This window comes from Apus apus, chromosome 6 (genome assembly GCF_020740795.1).
Source record: "Apus apus isolate bApuApu2 chromosome 6, bApuApu2.pri.cur, whole genome shotgun sequence".
NCBI classification, from domain to species: domain Eukaryota; kingdom Metazoa; phylum Chordata; class Aves; order Apodiformes; family Apodidae; genus Apus; species Apus apus.
The window spans coordinates 12086991-12106542 of record NC_067287.1 but is presented as its reverse complement, the minus strand read 5'-3'; the positions used below and the strand labels follow the sequence as shown (position 1 = coordinate 12106542).

The 19552-nt window shown below is 41.5% G+C and overlaps 1 protein-coding gene across 5 annotated transcripts in view; it reads right to left on the bottom strand.

The window, feature by feature from the left end:
• Window positions 1-994: 994 nt before the first annotated feature.
• The window catches only part of HSPBAP1 (HSPB1 associated protein 1), a 36348-nt gene continuing 17790 nt past the window's right edge, over window positions 995-19552 (bottom strand). For 3 of the 5 annotated variants that reach the window (XM_051624239.1, XM_051624242.1, XM_051624238.1), the window contains 6 exons: window positions 19257-19441; window positions 15515-15651; window positions 12156-12369; window positions 4704-4787; window positions 1807-1917; window positions 995-1597 (listed from right to left, as the gene is read on the bottom strand). In XM_051624239.1, the coding sequence (XP_051480199.1) occupies window positions 1040-1597; window positions 1807-1917; window positions 4704-4787; window positions 12156-12369; window positions 15515-15651; window positions 19257-19441 (1289 nt within the window). In that variant the 3' untranslated portion in view covers window positions 995-1039. The remainder of the gene's footprint in view (window positions 1598-1806; window positions 1918-4703; window positions 4788-12155; window positions 12370-15514; window positions 15652-19256; window positions 19442-19552) is intronic. The other 2 variants (XM_051624241.1, XM_051624240.1) reach the window with 2 other exon arrangements.

Sequence of the window (19552 nt, the reverse complement as noted above, 5' to 3'; positions counted from 1 at the left end):
TATACCAATGGGACCATTTATTAAATTTTGGGTCTTGTTGCAGTGGGGCAACCCTGTTAAGACAGTTTGGTGTGTTAACATAAAATAAGAAAAGTTGATTTTCTCAGATGCTTCTGAGGATCAGCTCTTGCTGAGTGCAGGCTTCAGGGTCTCAGCTATGCCTCTTAAGGACTTGAGTTGCCCACCCTGACTCAATTAATCTCTCTGCTGGGATGAGCCTTCATCTCAGGAAGGTGCAAAATGCAATCCCCATGCCTGTGGGGATGAATCAAGTGTGTTACATGAATATAGACATGAATCAAATGCCTCAGCTTCAAGTCAGCTTTCCAATTCTGACCCAGCTGTGTAGCATTAAGTGCTGCAGGATCTCTTCAATCTGGCTAAGCCACATTCCTTCCTAGTGCCTGCTGCTTCCAGGTTCAATGTTGTGGTGACTGATGTCTTGAGACCAGAGCTGGTTTGCCTGGTAGCTGGGGCAGTGAGAGTGCTCAGAATGAAGCTGTCAGGCAGTACAATTAGCCTGCTCCAGTTTAAAAGGAAAAAACAAAACTAACTAAAAAACAAACAAACAAAAAAAACACTCCCAAACCAAAACAAAGAAAGAAAACCTCTGCAAGAACATCATGCACTCCCTTCTGGTAGTTTAGGTCTAGCAAACATAATCTAGGAGGAATTACAGCTCATGCTGTTACCCCCTGAAATGCAGAGCCTTCTTGTTCCTGCACAGCTGTCCCCAGCCAGTGTTCAGAGCTGTAGAACACTTGTTGTGTGGATCTCATCCACACAACAAGGTGGGATTATAACTGTGTATGCTCTGTTTTGTTCATAACACCAAGGAGCCCTCTGACTAAAAACACCTTTCTCTTCCCAGCCATCATTAATCAGTTATTCCCCTTTCAGCTCAACTTCAATATGGCACTTCACTGTCTGTACCGAAAAATTATTTTAAATGAAACATTCAATTATTACTGAGCGTAAACACCCAGAACAAGGCTGCAGTTTGATTTCTTTATTTCAGAAATGATAAAGCACTCTGGCACTAAACTCTTGCTCTGTCCAACAGCAGCTGAGCTACTAAACTGATGACACGTGGATTAACCAGACAGTCCAGCAAATCATTGGTAGAAAGGGCTGTTTGTGAGGCATTTGGACTGCTGTCTGAATCCATTTGATATGCAGGTGTTTCACAGTCATTACTTATTAGCAATTGCTTGCTGGCGCAGTGCAGTTTTCCAAAATGTCCTCCTTCATTTTCATGGAGAAGATTTCTACTATCACTTCCAACTGCAACTGCACCCATTGAACTTGTTTCTTGAGACTGTGGTAAAACTTGAATAAGATGAGGCCCAAAAGGTATTCTCTGCAAATTTTCTGCTTGAAATGTTGAAAAGCCAAATTCAGGGGTTAGTAAGCTACAGCTCTCTGGTTCACAGCCAACTTCCCCTTTCTTCCTCTTGCATGAGGGGCTCGTCCTTTGCTCTGCAGCAGCACTGCTGGGATGTGCCTCCTCCGACACACTTCCCTTTGGACACTGGAAGTATGCAGACACTGCTTTGTTCAGGTACTGGAGATTGATTTCATGGGATGTTGCCTCAACCTAGGAAAACACCCAGGGTACACTCAGTTAAAAGGAGATATGTTTCAATTCAGTCTTGCATGATTATCTTCCATAAATTACTTCTGCTACATGAAGGGAAGGAATTGAAAATTCTTTTTCTCAGGCAGCAGAAAGACAAGGAGAGAGCTAAGCAAAATGTCAGTAATTCTCTGTTATCACTGCTCTAATGGGAGCAAGAGAGGGCTTACCTCTGTGGGATTTAGCCAGAGATCTCCATCACTGGGATTTTCTGCTGATTTTATGGCACATACCAGCATCCGAGTTACTGCTTCTTCCACACGGGCCTCATGATCTGCATCCTGCTCCAAGGGAACAGAAAGTGTTTGGAGATATGTGAGCACTTGGGGCTCTGCAGGAAGTGGAAGTTCTGGGGAAGAACTAAACTGAGGGCCTTGGCTTGACAGCCATACTCATGTATGTGAAATCAGTGAAAGGTTTCAGACTTTTGGTGCTCCTACACATGAATGACATGAGTAACAGCACAGGCTTTGGTGTGACTACTCATCTGAGTAAGGATTTGAGAAAAATAGATTGCAGTATGCATATATAATCTGTTTTCTTACTAGTATTCTGCCAGTTGAATCTGGTGCTTGAAATTACAATGCAGTGTTAGCATTTATTTAATGTATGCATTTATACAGCTCTTCAGGACTAGAAGGACCATGTAAGTACATAGTAAATTTTATATATCTACATATTATGCCCAATTCAAGTACTTTAAATACACAGGGTGTTTACAGCAAGGCAGCAACTATCTGGGGGCTACAGAGGCACAAAAGATATTCAGGAAATACTTTATCATGTAACAGTAGCTGACATTCTGCTGCAGTTTCAAACATCAGCTCTTCTGCAAAGTGCTAAGTTAGTAACCGGTTCTTTCTTTTGAGCTTTCACTTTCTGCATCATCCCCCTATGCAGCTGGGTACTAGCTAGCTTAGGATATCAGAACAAAACTTCATAGGATCTTTTTAAGTTTTCCTTCCTACTTAACTGAATTTATTTTTTTTTTTATGAGGAAGGGAAGCATATGTGGAGGGAGACAGTAAGACTCCAAACAAGATGGGTGGTATAGTTACATCAATGACAAGTGCCTAGGAGTGGACATGTAAATTTGCTTTCATTGAGATGCTTAGACATACAAGTTTTGGAAGAAAGATGTAACCTTATCAACCCACAGCCCTGAACTGCCTAATTGTGGCTTTGGGTAGTATGTCAAGCAAACCATGCATCTTGCTAATGTGAGGGTTGAAGGCAGTAATTCATCCTGGAACCCTGAGAAGGATTTGGGATAGAATCAGGGGGAAGTGCTCTTAGCATTTTGTGGCCTTGGATGTTTGGTGTATCAATGGCCTCGTATACCAACCCCCTGCAGCCCAGAGTCTGGTTATCTACATGTGGAAATTAAATTAGTGTTGCACTCTTGATATTCACCTAGTCTGCTGAATAAAAGGGTTGTCCTTATTGCATAAGAATATGTTAGGAAGCAACAAATACTTTGAGTAGCTCACATACAGCTGAAAAAAAACTAAACTTCTAAAGTCTTGCCAATATAATTAATGGTTTCACTAGGACTATAACTGTTGGCATGATTCACATCTGTCAATATGAAGGCAGCTGGTAACAGCTGCAAGCAAGAACTGCTTGATTTGGTAATGGAAATGTTCTCGGGATTGTCTTTAAGCATCCATGTCACAATTTATTTTTATAGATGGATTGTCCAACACATAACAGTGCTGCCATCAACAGCTGTAGAGATAACTTCTGTGAGGAACTTTCCCTTGGGTTGCTGTAGCTACACTTGCTCATGGCAGCTTTCAACACTGGGGAACACTGCTGATGATGTCATACACAGCTACTTGCTCTGGTGACTTCTTTATGGCCAGAAAGGCCATGGAGTTCAGCTCCACTGTTTTCCTTGTGGCACATAAAAACGGCTACAGATGCTACAGCTAACATATCACCCAGCCACCTGGGAGCTCCCAGCTCAGCACAACTGATCCAGCCCTGACCTGCTCCTCCACAGGGGGACAATTCGTGAGGCACAGCTTAGGGTCCAAGTGTGTGTGTTGACATCAGGGTCTTTCCAAGCACAGGGTGCACAGCCAATTCCTCTGAATTACCTCATAGGCTGCTCAAATTGAAGGCAGGCTTAAATGGTTGTTCTACACATTGTTGGTGCCTTCTCTGGCACTGGACAGAGCTGACTGTATTTAGGGCTATATAAGAACTTGGTATGGCCCAGGGGCCTGCTGTCTTTTCTAAGCACAGTCTCATCTGGAAAATTTCTCCATGAGGGCAACACCCAAGTGAGTTCCTCTATTCTGCAAATGCTTGGTTTGATGTTGGTATGAGAAATGTATCGTGTGGTCTTTCAACAGCAGCTGAATGTATGTGTTCATCCCCCTGGGGATTTCTAGTCTAATAAAGGTTTAAAAAAAAAAAAGCAATAAGTATTTTAGTGAGGCAGCTTTCACAGGCCATTTCAAAGGGTCTTTTTTTTATATTAAGCTAGGATTAATGATAAAGCAATTTGAATCAGAAAACCTTCTGGAGTATTGAGATGATATCCCTGGAACCATCACATACATAGTGGTTAACATAGTAAGAAAAATCAAAGCCTGGGGAAAAGAAAATTAATTAAATACTTGAGAAAATCCAACTCCAGGCAAATCAAAACTATCACAGAGAACTGATAATGCAGAAATCCTCTGCCCCCCTGCCTATAACATTAATCTGATTTAAATTCTAATTTTGCTTTGCACGTATGCATGTGCTTGGGGTGAGTTGCTGTTTTGTTGTCCCCCATTCAGCACAAAGCTAGGTAGCCCATAAGAAATTGGATATGAGAAGTTTAGCTTTTATTTGTTTGCCCAGTTGAGGTAAAGTTGCATGTGAATTCTGCTGAATTTGGGCTTCTGCTCTGGAACCCTGGAAGGTTCTTCAGGAAAAACTGTAGCCACAGGGGCTCTTCCCTCCCCAGCCTCCAAATACAATATGCCAAATAGGTCTGAAACTGGCAGGCAAAGGAAAAAAGCCCGTGCAGATATGGAAATGCTACATCACCAGGACATAAAAAGGAAAATACCAGCTCAATCCAAGAGTTTATGCTGACAGTGATGGGATCAATGGATTCCACATAGTGCCACCAGTGCCTTGGAACGAGCAGGACCTGGAATTGGAAACACTGTGTTAGAGGACTAACAGAAGCCTGAAGAAAGATAAGGTGTTTTAACTAAGGTGATGTGGGAAGCAGAGGCAGAATGAGGCAAGGAATAAGAAGGAGGTGATATTTTTTTTCTTCTAAAGAGCCTTTTCTCAAGACTTAAATACCTGCTCTCTCCTCCCATTCTATCAATGCCCTCATGTGAAAAGTGGACATGATCCAGAACTACTTCTCAGCCAGACTCTTCCTCATATGAGGCAGGATTGTAACCTCGTAACTACTCTAGGCAAGTATGGTCCATCTGTACAAAGGGAGTGCAGCTGGAGAAGCAGTAGAGCAGGGCTTTAGACAAAGTCTTAGCCAAGCAAGAAGTCTTTTGTAGACTCCAAATGAGCATACTTCCCAGTTCATTTAGGACTGCCAGCTGGCTTCACCAAAAAGCAGGTATCCTAATGCTCATCTAGGTGATTAACAATACGTAACTTTAATTCTGGTTAAAAAAAATCACCAGTATTAAACCTGTCACTTTTGGTAGACAGGCTTTTAAAATAAGGTATCTTAGAAATCATGACAATCTAGTTTAGATCAGAGCTTTACAACTACATCATGATGATAGCTGTGACATAAAATTGATTCTAACCCACAGCTTTTATGGTATAAAAGACATTAATGTTGTTTTGATGATATAGTACAAGCTTCACAGATTACTGAACATTAGATTAACATAGAGCTATCAAGAAAAGCATAAAAGATGTTTTTTGACAGGGAATAAAAATGGTCAGAGATGGAGAAAAATTTACACTTTGGAATGGGTAAAGTGAAGCAATGATCTGTATCTGAACTGCAGACTATTCTTTTTCTTGGTAGATTCAAATTACTTAAAAGAATGTTCTGCTACCTAGATAGTCCTGTGCTTCATTATGCTAAAACATGGCTAATAAGAAAATGTGTAGGAAACAATGACCATGGCCTCAGTCCTGCCAATGCCTACAGGTCAGAGCAGAGTAATTTTTGGGCCTCAGGACAAAATGTTCTCCACAGGTTTCAATTTAAGGCAAGCAAAAAAGCATTGGCTCTCTAAAGGTCAGAAACATTTGAAAATTGTACTTTAATCCAGTACAGCATACAAACCAGAAAGGAAGTCAGTCTGTGGAGGGCCATTATTTAAAAAGTATCACCAATTAGTTATTCCTGACATCTAAAAGTGTACAAAAACCTCCACAGCCTGAAGCCAAAGCATGTTTTCAACACAGAACAAGTCTGAGTGGTGCTTTTAAAAATGCAGCTGCATTAGCTGCAGTAGGTCTATCTGTTAGCAAGTGCTTGCCCACATTTCATTGACTGCAGAATCATGAAAAAAACCCAAAACAACACTCACTTCCTTGCAGGGCATCTTACACTGCACCCTGCTAAAGAATCTGGGTGCCATTCAAATGACAGGGTATAATGATGAAGCCTGGAGAAGTCTGGTGACCAGCAGAAGAAGGCAGATCTGCAGGAAGTAGCTGTTTCCAAGAACATGGTCCTTACTGTGAGACTTGTGTAGGAGCAGTGAGCTTCCAACATGCTGGAGAACTGAATGAAGACACTAGGGAGCTGGGGTAGGGTGATGAGGGAGTGTATAGCAAGAGGCAAATTAAGAGAAGTGCATAAATGTTTCAATAAAAGGGGCTGCCTGGTAAAAACAAGATGGAAATTAGGAATGGAACGTACTGGTTCAGTGTGATTAACGTGCAAAGTGAGACACAGTTACTTTGGCAAGAGGAGCTATGGCTAGGAGGAAAACACAATTCCCCCAAATAATCCAGTCTTCTTAAACCAAAGGTGAGAAACTTGGCCGTTCAAGAGACTAACCAGCTTTTACTTGCCATGAGGTTGAGAGTAATAACTGCAAAACTGTGTATTTCTGCAGCTGGCACTGTTTGCTGATGCAAATTATAGAGGCCCTACAGAGCTGTGACTCCAAGAGGTAAAACAGGCACTGTAAAGATACCTGCTATCCCTCTCATTTCTGGGCAAGCTTATGCTTATTAAATTAAGATTTATAGCAGCAAGAAAAGTGAAATTACCAAAAAGTTAAAGGATTTAAAACTTTAAGAAAGATGAAGAAATGAAAAAAAAAAAGTAATTAAAACAAAAAAAATACAGTTGGCAAGAGAGCAGTTGACTAGTAGAAGACCAAAAAAAAAAAAAATTGCAAATCCAGCAAAGAAAAGCAGGAGAATCCTACTCTACTTCTACCAAATAGTGTTTTTCTAGGTTTGCAAGCTGGAATATAAAAAAACAAACCCAAAACACAACCCCACTACAAAACCAAAACAAAAACCCCACCACCACTGCCCCCAGATATGGATTCCACAATAAAACAAAGCAGACTTCCATATATTTATGAATGTGACACAGATTTAGCTACATTTGAAACTGTTTTTCAATAGGAAATGTGAAAGTAAGCCACAGTGAAATAATACACAGAAAAATGGAGCAAACATTTTACAGGCAAAATGTGAAGTGCAAAAGCAGGACAACTATTCCAAGCTAAGAGAGAATGTTCTGTTAGCTGCCTTCTGCAGAAGTATTGAGCTTTGTGGGCTGAGAAGATACTGATCTAAACACCAACCAATCAGATTATTTTATTATTTAGGCTAGCAATAGGCAAATATAGCAGATGAAGTCAAAGTAGGACACAAATCCCAGAAAAGATAAAATGAAATTCTGGTCTGTAATGGGAGGAAGGAAACCAAGAGAACAGTTGGGAGAGCAAGTGGAGCAATATTGAAGACTTGTACAGCACAGAGAACAGAACAGGTTTAAATTCTCAATGGACATGATTAACTCAATACAGTGCAAAGGTAGGGCAAAGGTGGAATTGCTTCAAAAAGAGCATGCACTGAAGTGGAATGTTATACGAAGAAGTTCCTGCTCATTAGAAAATGGTATTTGGGTAAATGTGCTGGAAAAGGAAGCACTGAAGAAGGCCACTCTGATGGGAACAAAAAGATGGGGGCTGTGGGGGGAACCAACAGAAATCCTAGAGCTGCTTACAACCCTGGTAATGCAAAATAAATGCAGACCCAGCTCTGGGGGAGCACCATGTGAGGACTCTGAGAGCACTGCCACCCCAGCAGATGCCCTGTCCCAGCATGTGCCTGGCTGCCCTGGTGCTAGGAAGGTCTGTCTTACCCTGCCTCCCTCTTCCCCAACAAGCTGGTGTCCTCTCACCTGCTGAAACTGGGCACCCAAAGGCTACTGGGAGCAGAAATGCAGGCAGAGCCCTGGGGAGAGAGCTGTGAGCAGGAAGGGAATAGGGCTGTCACCATCCTGTGTCCATTGGGACCCAGGCAAGGGACTGAGGGAAGCTCAGGGAAGAGGTAGAAAAGTAGAGTTAGAAACTGGCAGCTTTCACCTTTGGTTTGCTTGACTTCCTGGGCACTCATGGGGTTCTGCCTGTGTGTTGCAGGCTGAGTGATGTTTTCATCAGCAATTCTAGTGTAAAAGCAGCTCCTGGACTTTTCTACCTCTTCTATGATGGAGACAATAGTTCTGGCATCTAGAGGTTGAGCTAGGCTGTCTGCCTGCTCTCTGGGGTGACTTGGGGCCAGCTCTGCAGTCTCCCACATGAACATTTTTTCTTCTTTCCCCAAAACAGAATTATCAATCATCTACTATGCACAATACTGCAGACAACTGACCTCTCCTTTACTAAAATCAAACTCTCATCCAACAAAAATAGTTTTTCACTGCAACCCCATTTAAAAAGTACTTTGCCTACTTTGAGCTGGAACATTTCATTGCCTTTTAAAGTTTGAATTACTGCATTTCCTGACTGACTACAGCACTTATTTTTTGTATAAATTACTTTTTTCTTGGTTGTCTGTTCTCAGATTGTCTGTTCTCCTGTTACCCACTGTAATCCCAATCTGAAGTTCTCACTCCTTTTCTTTAAAGGGGCACATTAGGGAAATACCTTCCTGACTTCAGGAAGAGTTCTGCTCCCTCAGGGTTGGGCTAGAAGTCAGAGGTTTGCCTGTGCTACTGGGAGCTCTGCTGAGCAGGATCCCACCGTGTGTCAGATACTGCAGCAGGAACATAGGAATAGAAAATCCCCCAGGTACACACAGGAACTGTAGTTGTGGAGGCAGATTGAGTTTGAGGTATGTTTCTTTAGACTTTCAGAAGGCAGGCAAGCAAAAGCAGGGGAGGAGAGCTTCTGAGCAGCAAACCATGATGAGAGACAGCAAGTGGTAATGTTGATCTTTCTAAAAATATTTTTTCCCACCCTGTGACAATAATTTCAAGGCTGGCAGAGAGCATCCTTCTTGGACTTGATGTGCCTCTAAGACTAGCTCAGTTAGGCCTTTCTGCACCACAGGTGTCCAGAGCTGCACTGTGGCTCCTCTGGCTCCAGGCTGCACCTGAGACACAGGGCCAAGCAGTAGGAGAGCCTGTAGCAGCATGGGTCCTGGTGTCCACCAGCCAGAGAGAATGGCACTGCTTGTGGGAGCCCAGCATAGATGGTGCTTGCTCTTCATTAGAAGGACAGATATGTGGAGCCTTCTGTGTCTGCCTCCAGACAAGTTGAGATGGGTTTTCTAGTCCTTTACCATTGTCTAGTTATATGGATTAAGAGGAAGATGGGTTAAGAGCAATCCCACTAGCAAGCAGGAAGGAAGCAAGAAGCTGGTGAGAAGTGGGGCAGAGGAAAGAATGATCAATGATTTTGCATTTGTACAGCATCTCAGATTTTTGTAGGTGGTATTCCTCTCTTCTATTTTTAATCATCAAAAAAGTTAAGCATCTATGTGCGTAGGCTCCTTTTATAGCCTGTGCTGAAGGAGAAAAGGGGATGAATGTTCCTGCAGGATTGTAACTGTGTAAGAGAGGGAGGATAAATTGCCTTGTAGGGGTGCCAGGTTCTTTCCACTGATGGCAGACAGGACATCTGTCCCAGATGGGGTTTGAGTGTGGCAGATCCTACCCTAACTCTCAATACTTGTCCCAGAGAGTGGGCTGGAAGATACTGGAACAGACATGTTTTGCCCTGTTTGCAGTCTTTTAAGCAGTATTTGTATACTTGTGAAAAAAATCCAGGCATGACTAGAAATATTGCAGAATTTTTTAACAAATAAAACACCAGTGCTTTGGGAGAAAAATCACTAGTTCAGTGAATTCAGATCCACCAGTAGTGAGCCTCCTGCTCCATTTAGATATCTAAATGTTATCATAATTTGTATCAAGAACAGATCACTAATGTATAACTAATATATAAGAGCTCTGCGAAAATGCAGCCAGCAGCCACTGGTCAAAGACAGGATGAAACATCATCAAACCTAAAGCCTTGGCCAACTACCAACATTCTTGACAGAGATTCACCTCTGAACAGCACAGTGAAAGGGTGAAAAGTTTGCCACCAAAGTAGACATTGTGCATTGGTACAATGTTTCATGAAGGAATTCTGCTTTCAAGCCTTAAATGGTTGTAGAGAAATGGCTTGTAGCAAACACCGTCCAGAAGGTGGCATTAGCCACATTAAATTTTTGATATTCAGAGCTGCACTCACCCTACATGCAGTTGCTCTCCTGACTACCTTAGAACACCTTTGTCTTTAATTTTCAATCCTTTATTATTACAATATCTAATCCATGATGTTCTACATACCCTCTGGGAAGGAGTGGAGAAGCTATACATTATCATAAAATAAAGCTGGCTGCAAATTCTGCAGTAATTTTATTAATTCTGCTTGAAAACAACTGCTAAGGTACAGATCCAAGATTGTTTTTATTTAGGGATCCTTTCCCTTGTTAAAAAAACAGTTATTTTAGGTAATTCCTCTTCTCTCCATCAAACAGCAGCATTCCCCAGCTACCTCCCCCATAAGCTTCTGGATGAGATGCTCGAAAGCACCACCCAAAAGGTGCTGTTGAAATGGATGAAAGCAATATTTCACTGCTCCCTCATTGCCTCTATGTTGTTTTACCCCAGAAATCCAAACAGTATCTCCTCCATGTCAATGCAGACAACTTGTTCTGCTGAGCTGGCTCAAGATCTTTATTCCTAGTGAGATGAATTTGTAATTGCTTTAAGCCTAATTAAGATTAAGATAATATTAAAGGTTCACTACTATACTTGATCATACCAAAGGAGATTATAAATTGAAATAGTGTTGGGCGTCATGCATAATGGCAGTGCTGAATGGATGTGGCCTTTTTATCAATAGTAAAAATTTGTTATTTGTGCTTTAAATTATTGAATGCTGCAACTTTACAAAGTGCAGGACTCAAACTATTTGTTTTAGGAGTATCACTAGGAGCTAATGCAGGGCAAATAATGCAACTGTACCAGCATAAGAGCATGCTCTTCCCAGTTCACTGACATCATCCTTTTGTTGGAAACTACTATCCTGCTCTAGTCAGCCATCTCACCAGCTCACAGGAGCACCCTTCTCTCTGCCTCCTTGAAATTACCTGTATTGACAAAAATCCATTCTTTAAACAGCTGAAGACAGCTGGGTTTGCCAGCTAGAGGCAAGGGAACACTTGTACAAGTAGCTGAGCTAGCAGGTCACAAGAGGTGACATCTGCCAGGAAAATGGTGAAAAGGCCCTAAACCCAGGAGTTTCACTGGTCTTAAGGGGCTAGAGCAATGAACATTGCAAAATTATTTTGGAAAGGCCTGACAGTTTGAGATGCACAGGAGTGCTTCACAGGGACATGTGCTGCTGAACAAATGCAAAGAGGTGATTCAGACTTCCAATACAGACCATGTTGATTAAATAAAGGAGGACACTATTTACAGTGGGAGACAAGGAATGAAGAGCCATGAGCCCTGCTCTCATACTGCTGTTAAATCCAAAACTACTTAAAAACCAAGCTTCCCAAGTAAAACAGGGTTAATAATATCCTTACATCCTTGTGAAGGACTGTGAAATCTCTGAAAGGTGTGCACTCTAAATGTAAGTATCATCATTATAATACTCTGCTATTAAAGCAATAAGTGGGGGCAATGTTCCCTGGTGAAGGTTATTCACTATCAAAATATGAGTTCCTTTGCTGGCTCTACACGCTCATTAATCAAATACATTTTATGGAACATATTGGTTTCAGAGTAGACAGGTTGGAAAACTGTTGAAGAAAGTTTTAAAACAGACCAATTAGAGGTGACTGCAAGAATTGTGATGGAATTAGGCAGCTGATTGAACTAACTCTCTAGAAGTTTGCAGGTTTTTTGTACAAAAAAGGCTAGTAAATTAACTGTGAGCAAAGAAAGTTCCCGTGCTGAGAGAAATGTTTCAAGCCTGAGTGCAGACTGTAGAGAGAGGGAAGTTCCACGGTCAATTTAAGATGTTCTAGCCTTTAATTAGCCAGTTAAATAACTTACTAGAATCTTTAAAGTGATGGAAAGCTTGTATGTGAATGGTACCTGTCCTGGACTGAGTGTAACCACATGGGCTGTTGTGTTCTTAAACTGAGGAAAGCGTTTCAGATCAGGGTTGGCAACGTTGACTTTGCTGAATACGCTGGATTCCTCATAAGGGATCCTGGTGGGATAAAGGAAACTGGTGTCACCAGGTGGGAAGAGGTGCCATCTCTTCCTGAAAATAGAAGATAAAAATGTATTCAGTGCATGTCAGTTACAGCAAAGAACTAAAGGCAGTAGCAGGGTTTTCAATAAAACATAAATCTGCCTCTCTGTGTGAATCTCCTACGCAGTGAGAACACAGACACTGCTTACAGGCTGTCTCCTAAAGAATTTTTAAAATATTCCACTTTTTAATTTTTTAACTGAAAAGATTTACAGCTGCTCACAAATTATTTTTAAAAGGCAGATAAAATATTTTTTTTTAAAAAAAAAAGCTCTCCCATCTGCTTCCTCCTTCCACCCTTTTACAGAGCAACATGCAGCATTTACAGATGCTCAGAGCATTAAAAATTGCTCTACAAACCTGGGGAAATAGTTTTGTTAGAGATAAAGGACTTCCATTCACTGAATGAAGAGCTGCTGCACCCCTGTTTGTTCTAAAAGGAGGGTATTGTGTGTTTAGAATGGTTACAGCAAAGGGCTATGGACATCATCTTCTGTGCCCTGTCATCACCTACAGGACTTATTTGGCCATTAGCCACAAAACTCTCATTCTCAGCAAAACTCACCTCGATGCTCCTATGCCACAGGTAGAGCAATGCTATAAATAAAAACTGGAGCCATCCCTAGACAGAAGCATTCTAAAACATCAGTATTTTTTGGTGTTATTGTTGCCACATGATGAAAACGTGGCTTGCATGGGCCACCAGGGTTAAGAACTCACTGGCATGACTAAATGCTCAGATGTAGCCAGACTGGCTCGTTCTGCTCATGAGGGCACTCAGGTTCTGGGCTGCTCTTGATGAGCCCAAAGCAGCAGGTCAACACACAGCAGTCCAGGGCTGAGCAGAGCTGAGACATGGACCTTGACCTCAGGAGTTAATGTCTCTATTTCAGTGACATCAACCAGATCAAAGAGAGAAAAAGAATATGCCAGAACTGGTGGTGCCAGTTTTATGGGTACTTTATAAATTAAATACCTTAGCAGGTACACACGTTATTTAGAAATAAGAGTTTTATATGGCTGTACTTTAGGTGATGGAAATAACCAGAACAGAATACACAAAGAGAGAATTTATTACACTTAAGAGGTGCCAGACAAGCAGTACAACAGTGACCCATGTACTAAGCAATGGAGAAGTAAAGGCAGTACTTTGCAGCACAGCTGGACAATTTGAGCAGCTCTCCTCTTTGCTTCAGGCTTTAGCAAGACCTTTTCTTTTTGTCCTTTTTCTTGGTACTCACTTCTTTATTTTTTTTTGCCTGCTGCTTCTGGTTGTCAGTGTTAAGTCACAGATCTGAAAAGGGGAGAAAAGCAGCCAAATGGCACAAAAACAAAAGAGACAGGAATAGCAGGATAGCCAGAACTTCAGAGATTGGCACAGATGGAAGTGCCATCAGCCACTGACATTTGTCGGTGATTGCCAAAGCTACTGCAGGTTACAAGCACAAAAATTAATTCTTCTGAAACTCAAGTCCTATTGCAACTCCACTTTGCCCTCCAAACTAGACCCTCTGAAAGGGCTGAGAATAAATACATTAGGAAGCTCACGGGTTAATCCTGCAGGCTCATGTCAAAGCAATATCATGTAGCAAAAAATTAAGAAGCCTGAGGGATGCAAGAAGGAAATTCAAGATAGCAACAAAGGGCTAAGGAGTCATCCCTGGCTTTCCTGCAAAGGCAAATCTATTTCAGTTTAGCATAAGCTTATATTTTGTTACAAAGCCTGTCTTGTTTGTGAGTCTCAAAAGGGAATCTTCCTGCTCTGAAGAAGCACAGGATTCACAAGCTTGTGGAAGTTTTCCATCTGTTTATAGATTTTGCTCGAAGAGGAAAACAACTTTGTCTTTTCAGGCCACCCAAAGGCTTTAGGCTTCTTCCTTCCCTGAGAGAACAGGGATTTTGCTCTACCAGAGGGGGAGAAAGTGTCTTGGGAAAGTTGGCAAAATCACTATGCAGTGCTGGAATTCTGGCTCAAGTTCAACACGTGAAGGTAAAGACCAAAGAGGCAGGGCAGGTATCAGGTCTGTGAGATTACCACACCTATTTAGTACACCCAGTGTTAAGGTGGATCCCTAGAAAATATGTGAGCATGTAAGTCTCATGGTTTTCAATGGGATTTCTGGCTCCTAAATACACTGAAGTGTCTGGACTTCAGTGTCCAACACTTACTAATGCAATCTGAAGCCTGCAGGACTGGCTGCAGCAAAATGCAGTGCTGAGAAGGGCTTCCTGAGTGTCTCTGCTGCATTCACCCAAGGATCTCAGGACTGTTTATCAACAGAAATAAAAACCTGCCTGAGAACTTTACAGAGTTACCCTTCCTACAGATGATGACAAATTAATTTGCCTCAGGCCTTAAAGGCAGTCAGTCTGTGGCAGTGCCCAGCATAAAGTCAGCCTACCTGAATCCCAGTCCTGCACCTTTATCACCAGACCACCATGACTTCACTTTTCTATAAAACATCCGAGTAATTAATCACACTAAAATCCCACTGGCAAATTTCTCCTTCCACTAGACACTATCAAACCTAAAAAAATGCATGCAATTGATTTTGTTACTCTAGCATCATTCTAGCAATAATAAATAACAAAAAAGCCCTGAGGCCAATATAGAAGGGGCAAAAAAAAGAGGACAGCATGAAAACAGGGAGAAAGAGAGAGAACAGAACAAAGTCACATGCTCCCAAAATTAGTGTGGGGCCTCAAGTGTCCTTTTCAACTTTGCTCATAGCTGGCTTCTCCCATCCTGCTGTCCCCCTTTTAAATTACTTCTAGCACAGAGAATATTCTAAGAGTCTAAAGTAGCTTATTTATATTTTTTTCTGGCCTTTTTATTTTTAACTCTTTATCTCCTAATTCCAAGTTCCTGAATTTGTAACTGCAAGGAAGATTAAAATGTTCATTACTGGATCCCATAACACAGATCAGAAAAGATCTTCTTCAAACAGAAGGAAATAAAATTGTTACCTCCATGCCCCAGTCAATGCTCCACCCCCCTGAAGTTCTGATATTTCCTATAGAACAAGGTCTGATGCTTTCCAACCAGATAATGAAAATAATCAGGACCCAGAATTAACACTCAAGAGTCCAAAACTAACTTCATAGCACAGTATAACATTTCTTTGTATTTGTTATGTGTATACAGACTTCTTACCTTCCTTGTACTTGCAACACTAAATTGCAGCCATAAGAGTCCAAATGGCAGGGGGTGTTTGCTCCTTCAGAACCAATCCACAGTGTGCTCTCTCTTCCACTTCTTCCAGGAAAACCAAAGTCAGACCACCTTATATCCTACCACAACAAAAGTTTATTCATGTAAGCTGTTGAACTGACTCATGTCCTACCCTCAGTTCTCTGAGTCTTCTGTCATTTCCCTCTACCCCTCAGCTGCACTTTATCCGCTGCAGCTGATACTCCTTGGCGGGGTTCCTGCATATATGGCCTGTTCCCCTTGCTCCAAAATTCTCCTCTCTAGTAGCATTTCTTCTGCTAATTTCTTCTTTCCCTGTCTACCTACACAGCCTCCCAGATCTCTGTCTCCAGTTCTCATCCCAGTCTTTCATATCAGGCAAGTTCTACAGAAGAACAGCCCCATCGCCACATGTGGCTTCTTTTCCTCCTTTTCAAACACAATTTTTTTCCTTTATCCACTGTTAACCACCCAAGCTCAGGATTGCTTTTAGAAAAATTCTGATATATGGCATTTAAAAGAAGAATGGAAGGAAGGAAAAAAATCTCTCCTTCCCTTTCAAATCAGTTTGGTGATCCATGTGGCATATTTGCTCTCTGCTCCTGTTTCAGCTTTCTTCATGTATTCTGGAAATGCAGACTTTACCCCACCTCTGGCCCAGTGGTATGCTGGGTTTTTTTAAGTTTCTGATTACTTAATAGACACATTCTTCTGCCTTTGCATCTGAGGAGGAAGGGAACTTAAAACAACTCGATGACATGGTGACAAAGGGCAGAAAGAGGTATGCTCTGTTATGAACAGGATCCTGAAGCTTTCCAGCCCATTGGTTCTCCCACAAGCAATCCCCAATCCCTTGGGGATGACAGATGGAATGAGGGATGGTGAGGTATTTTTCAGCTAGTTCCAGGGTTTTGCAGGAGGGCTCTGTATAGCTCTGATAAAGCCATCCCCTGTTTCTGAAGCTCACCCTGCCACCTGCAGGGACTGATCATTTGTTTATTGGAAAGCACTGGATGTACACCGGCCAGAGATACTGGTGCTTTTTGGCTGGAGCCCCAGACTGAGCCTTAGGAAAGAGAGATTCAATTCCTGGCTTCCTGATGGTCTCGGGCAAATCACTTCATCTCTGAGCTTTATTTTTCCCATCTTGAAAAGGAAGATAACAGTATTTGTTCTGTTTCAGTAAAGCACTTTGTGGTCATTCACAGCACCTAACTTTAGGAACCTAATTTGGCTCCTGCTCTTGTCAAAGCACTCTCAGTCAGCCCTTGGAAAAGCCTCTCTCTTTCTGCTGTCTATAAAGAGAAAATAGGACTCTGTCCTTCTAATTCAAGTATGTAAGCTAGCTGCTTGCAGACAGGTGGATAACTATCCTTTTTTAAGATCTATGGATGAGGAAAACTACAACTAGACATGATGATAGGATGACTTCATGCTTCTGTATCAGGAAACCCTTAAAATGAGCAATAGCCTTTCCCAAAAATTCAGTGTTGCTAAAGATGTTGAATTTCAGAGTTATTGACTTTAAAGATATCATTTGGAAAAAAAAAATAATGCAAAAGTGTAATATAAACATTTGTCAAAGGCAGCAAAAAATCAGAAAGAAAAAGTTGCTACTATAGATTTCAGCAGCCATAAAATTTAAAATCCAATACAACTCCTTCAGTGATAAAGTTAAGTGTAACACCATCTCTACACTTTAATCTCACACCTAAATAGTTTTTGTATTTTGTTACCATTTAAGTGGAAAGAAAGCACACATAATCAATACTAGATTTAAAAGAACTTTTTGAAACTGTTGCAGAAATAGTAAATAGTTGAAGTGATTATGGGTAAAATAGTTTTTAGCCAACGAACTGAAAAGGAACCTGTAGGCTTACTGAAATCTTGTCACAGTGGGTTCCTTTTCTACAATAAAAAAGCCACAGTAAGAAGAAATGCACTAAAAGGTGTTCCAACCATAACAGATGGCACATTACTTGTGAATTACATTTATTTCATTTGCTGCTTATAATGAAGTTAATCTGTCCCCGTATGTCACTGTAAAAGGTCTCGTTTCTATTTAAACTTCAAGCATATATCTTGCTTCTGATTTATATTTCCAATTCTGTGATGAAATATCAACTGAACAAAAAAATGTAAGATGCTAGATACTGGTCATAGATTAGAATAATGGAATCATTACCTTAGCCCATACAACTGTAAATGATAAACAGTGCAATATAAATTTCAAACAACTTCTAACTGGCTCTATTAATCACTATAAATAACAGTGCAGTTGGCCTTCATTTCCCCTTCAGATCACCTTACGTAAATCTAAATAACATCTAAAAAAGAAAAAAAAGGGGTTATCATCAAATGCACACAAGCATGGAAGAGGATTTCTACAAAGATCTCTTTTGGCTGGTATAAATCGTGGAGCAGTGTTTCAAAAGCCGTATGAGTCTGGAACTGATGGATGCATTTCACTTCCATGCCTGTGAAACTAGCAGATGACACACACCATATTTGCTTGCATAACACCAGCAGTTTTTTTCCTTCCCAGATTCTGCTTTAAAAAAAAAAGTAAAATCCACAGCATAACCATTACGTGTGTCTGTTCTAAAATTGCAGGACAATCTGTTGCTTGTTATCAGTCAGGTGATGAGGTTGTGGCATGACAGAAATGCAATTCCTGAAGACTCATTTTTTTTTCTCTGGAATGGGGGCAAAGGGAAGAAGGAATTGGAAAATGGTGGTTTCCTTCAGGTGCGTTTTTATTGACTGAATGAAGCAGCAGGATATTCAGGTCTTCTGAGCTGCTATTATCTTGTCCCATGAAACACAAGAAAATGCTGGGTTTTGAGGCAGAAAGAAAAAAGACCAAGGCAGAACCAAAGAACAGTCACTCAAAGATCTGGAGAAGCCTGAAATATCCCTGGAGCTCCCAACTTAGTTCAAGGAACATGACCCACGTCCTGTTAAACACCTTCATCAATGACCTGGATGAAGTGACAGAGTATCCTTAGCAAGGTTGCTGATGATACTGGGAGTACTGGCTGATTCACCTGAAGGCTGTGCAGCTGCTCAGCAAGATCTAGACAGACCGGAGAGCTGGGCAAAGAGGAACCTAATGAGGTTCAACAAGAATAAGTGTAGATTCCTGTAGCTGGGGAGAAAACCCTGTGACAGCCTTGTTGCTACAAGTGAATACATGCCATCAAACCCTCTCTCCAGAGCAGAGCTGTTAGTTTGGGTGCATTTTGGGTGCAAGGTGGATCTGGGGCAGCAGCAGGGTCTCAATTTTTCACCTTGCCAGGCCTGCCAGCTGCCTGCCATCTCCACACCCAAGCCCCACCTCATCTAGATACCTTCAGCAGAGGTGCAGGGAAGATGTTGAGCTGCAGAGGTCACACACATGACTTGGTGCTCCTCAAGCCTGCCCAGACACAAAATGATGCTGGGCTAAATGGGAGGGGGAGTGCTTCCAGTCTGGTAGTTGTTTTTGTTGCTTGTGGTGTTGGTTTTAAGCATATAAGGACACTCAGAATTTTAGATGGCTGCCACTTGCTACTATTCTCCATTAGCCTGAGAGCCAGTGGTTTTTATTTCAAGATTTTAAAATAAATGGCCAAAGAAGCAGAGAGGGGATAGCAGTAGAGGTTTCAGAAGCTACACTAGATAATTTGCCATCATCAAACTAGGAAGAGATAATATTAATATTTACCTGGAATATTTCTGGCTTGTCTTCAAATATCCTGGCAATGTATTTGTAGTCAGCATACGCCCAATGTTTGGAGTACTCGTAAGAACTGAATGGTCCAGAGAGACAAGAAGGCTGCCCACAGGTCCAGGCCAAAAACTCTTCAAGTGTAGCCTTCACGTAGCTACACTTGGTTTCAAACTGGGGAACTAGAGCAACAAAAGAAAAGCCAAACATGACGTGACCATTAAGCACAGAACCAATAAAAAATAGTATGTAGTTTCTCTCTCTGCTCTGGTTAAAAGCAACATAAGGTATGA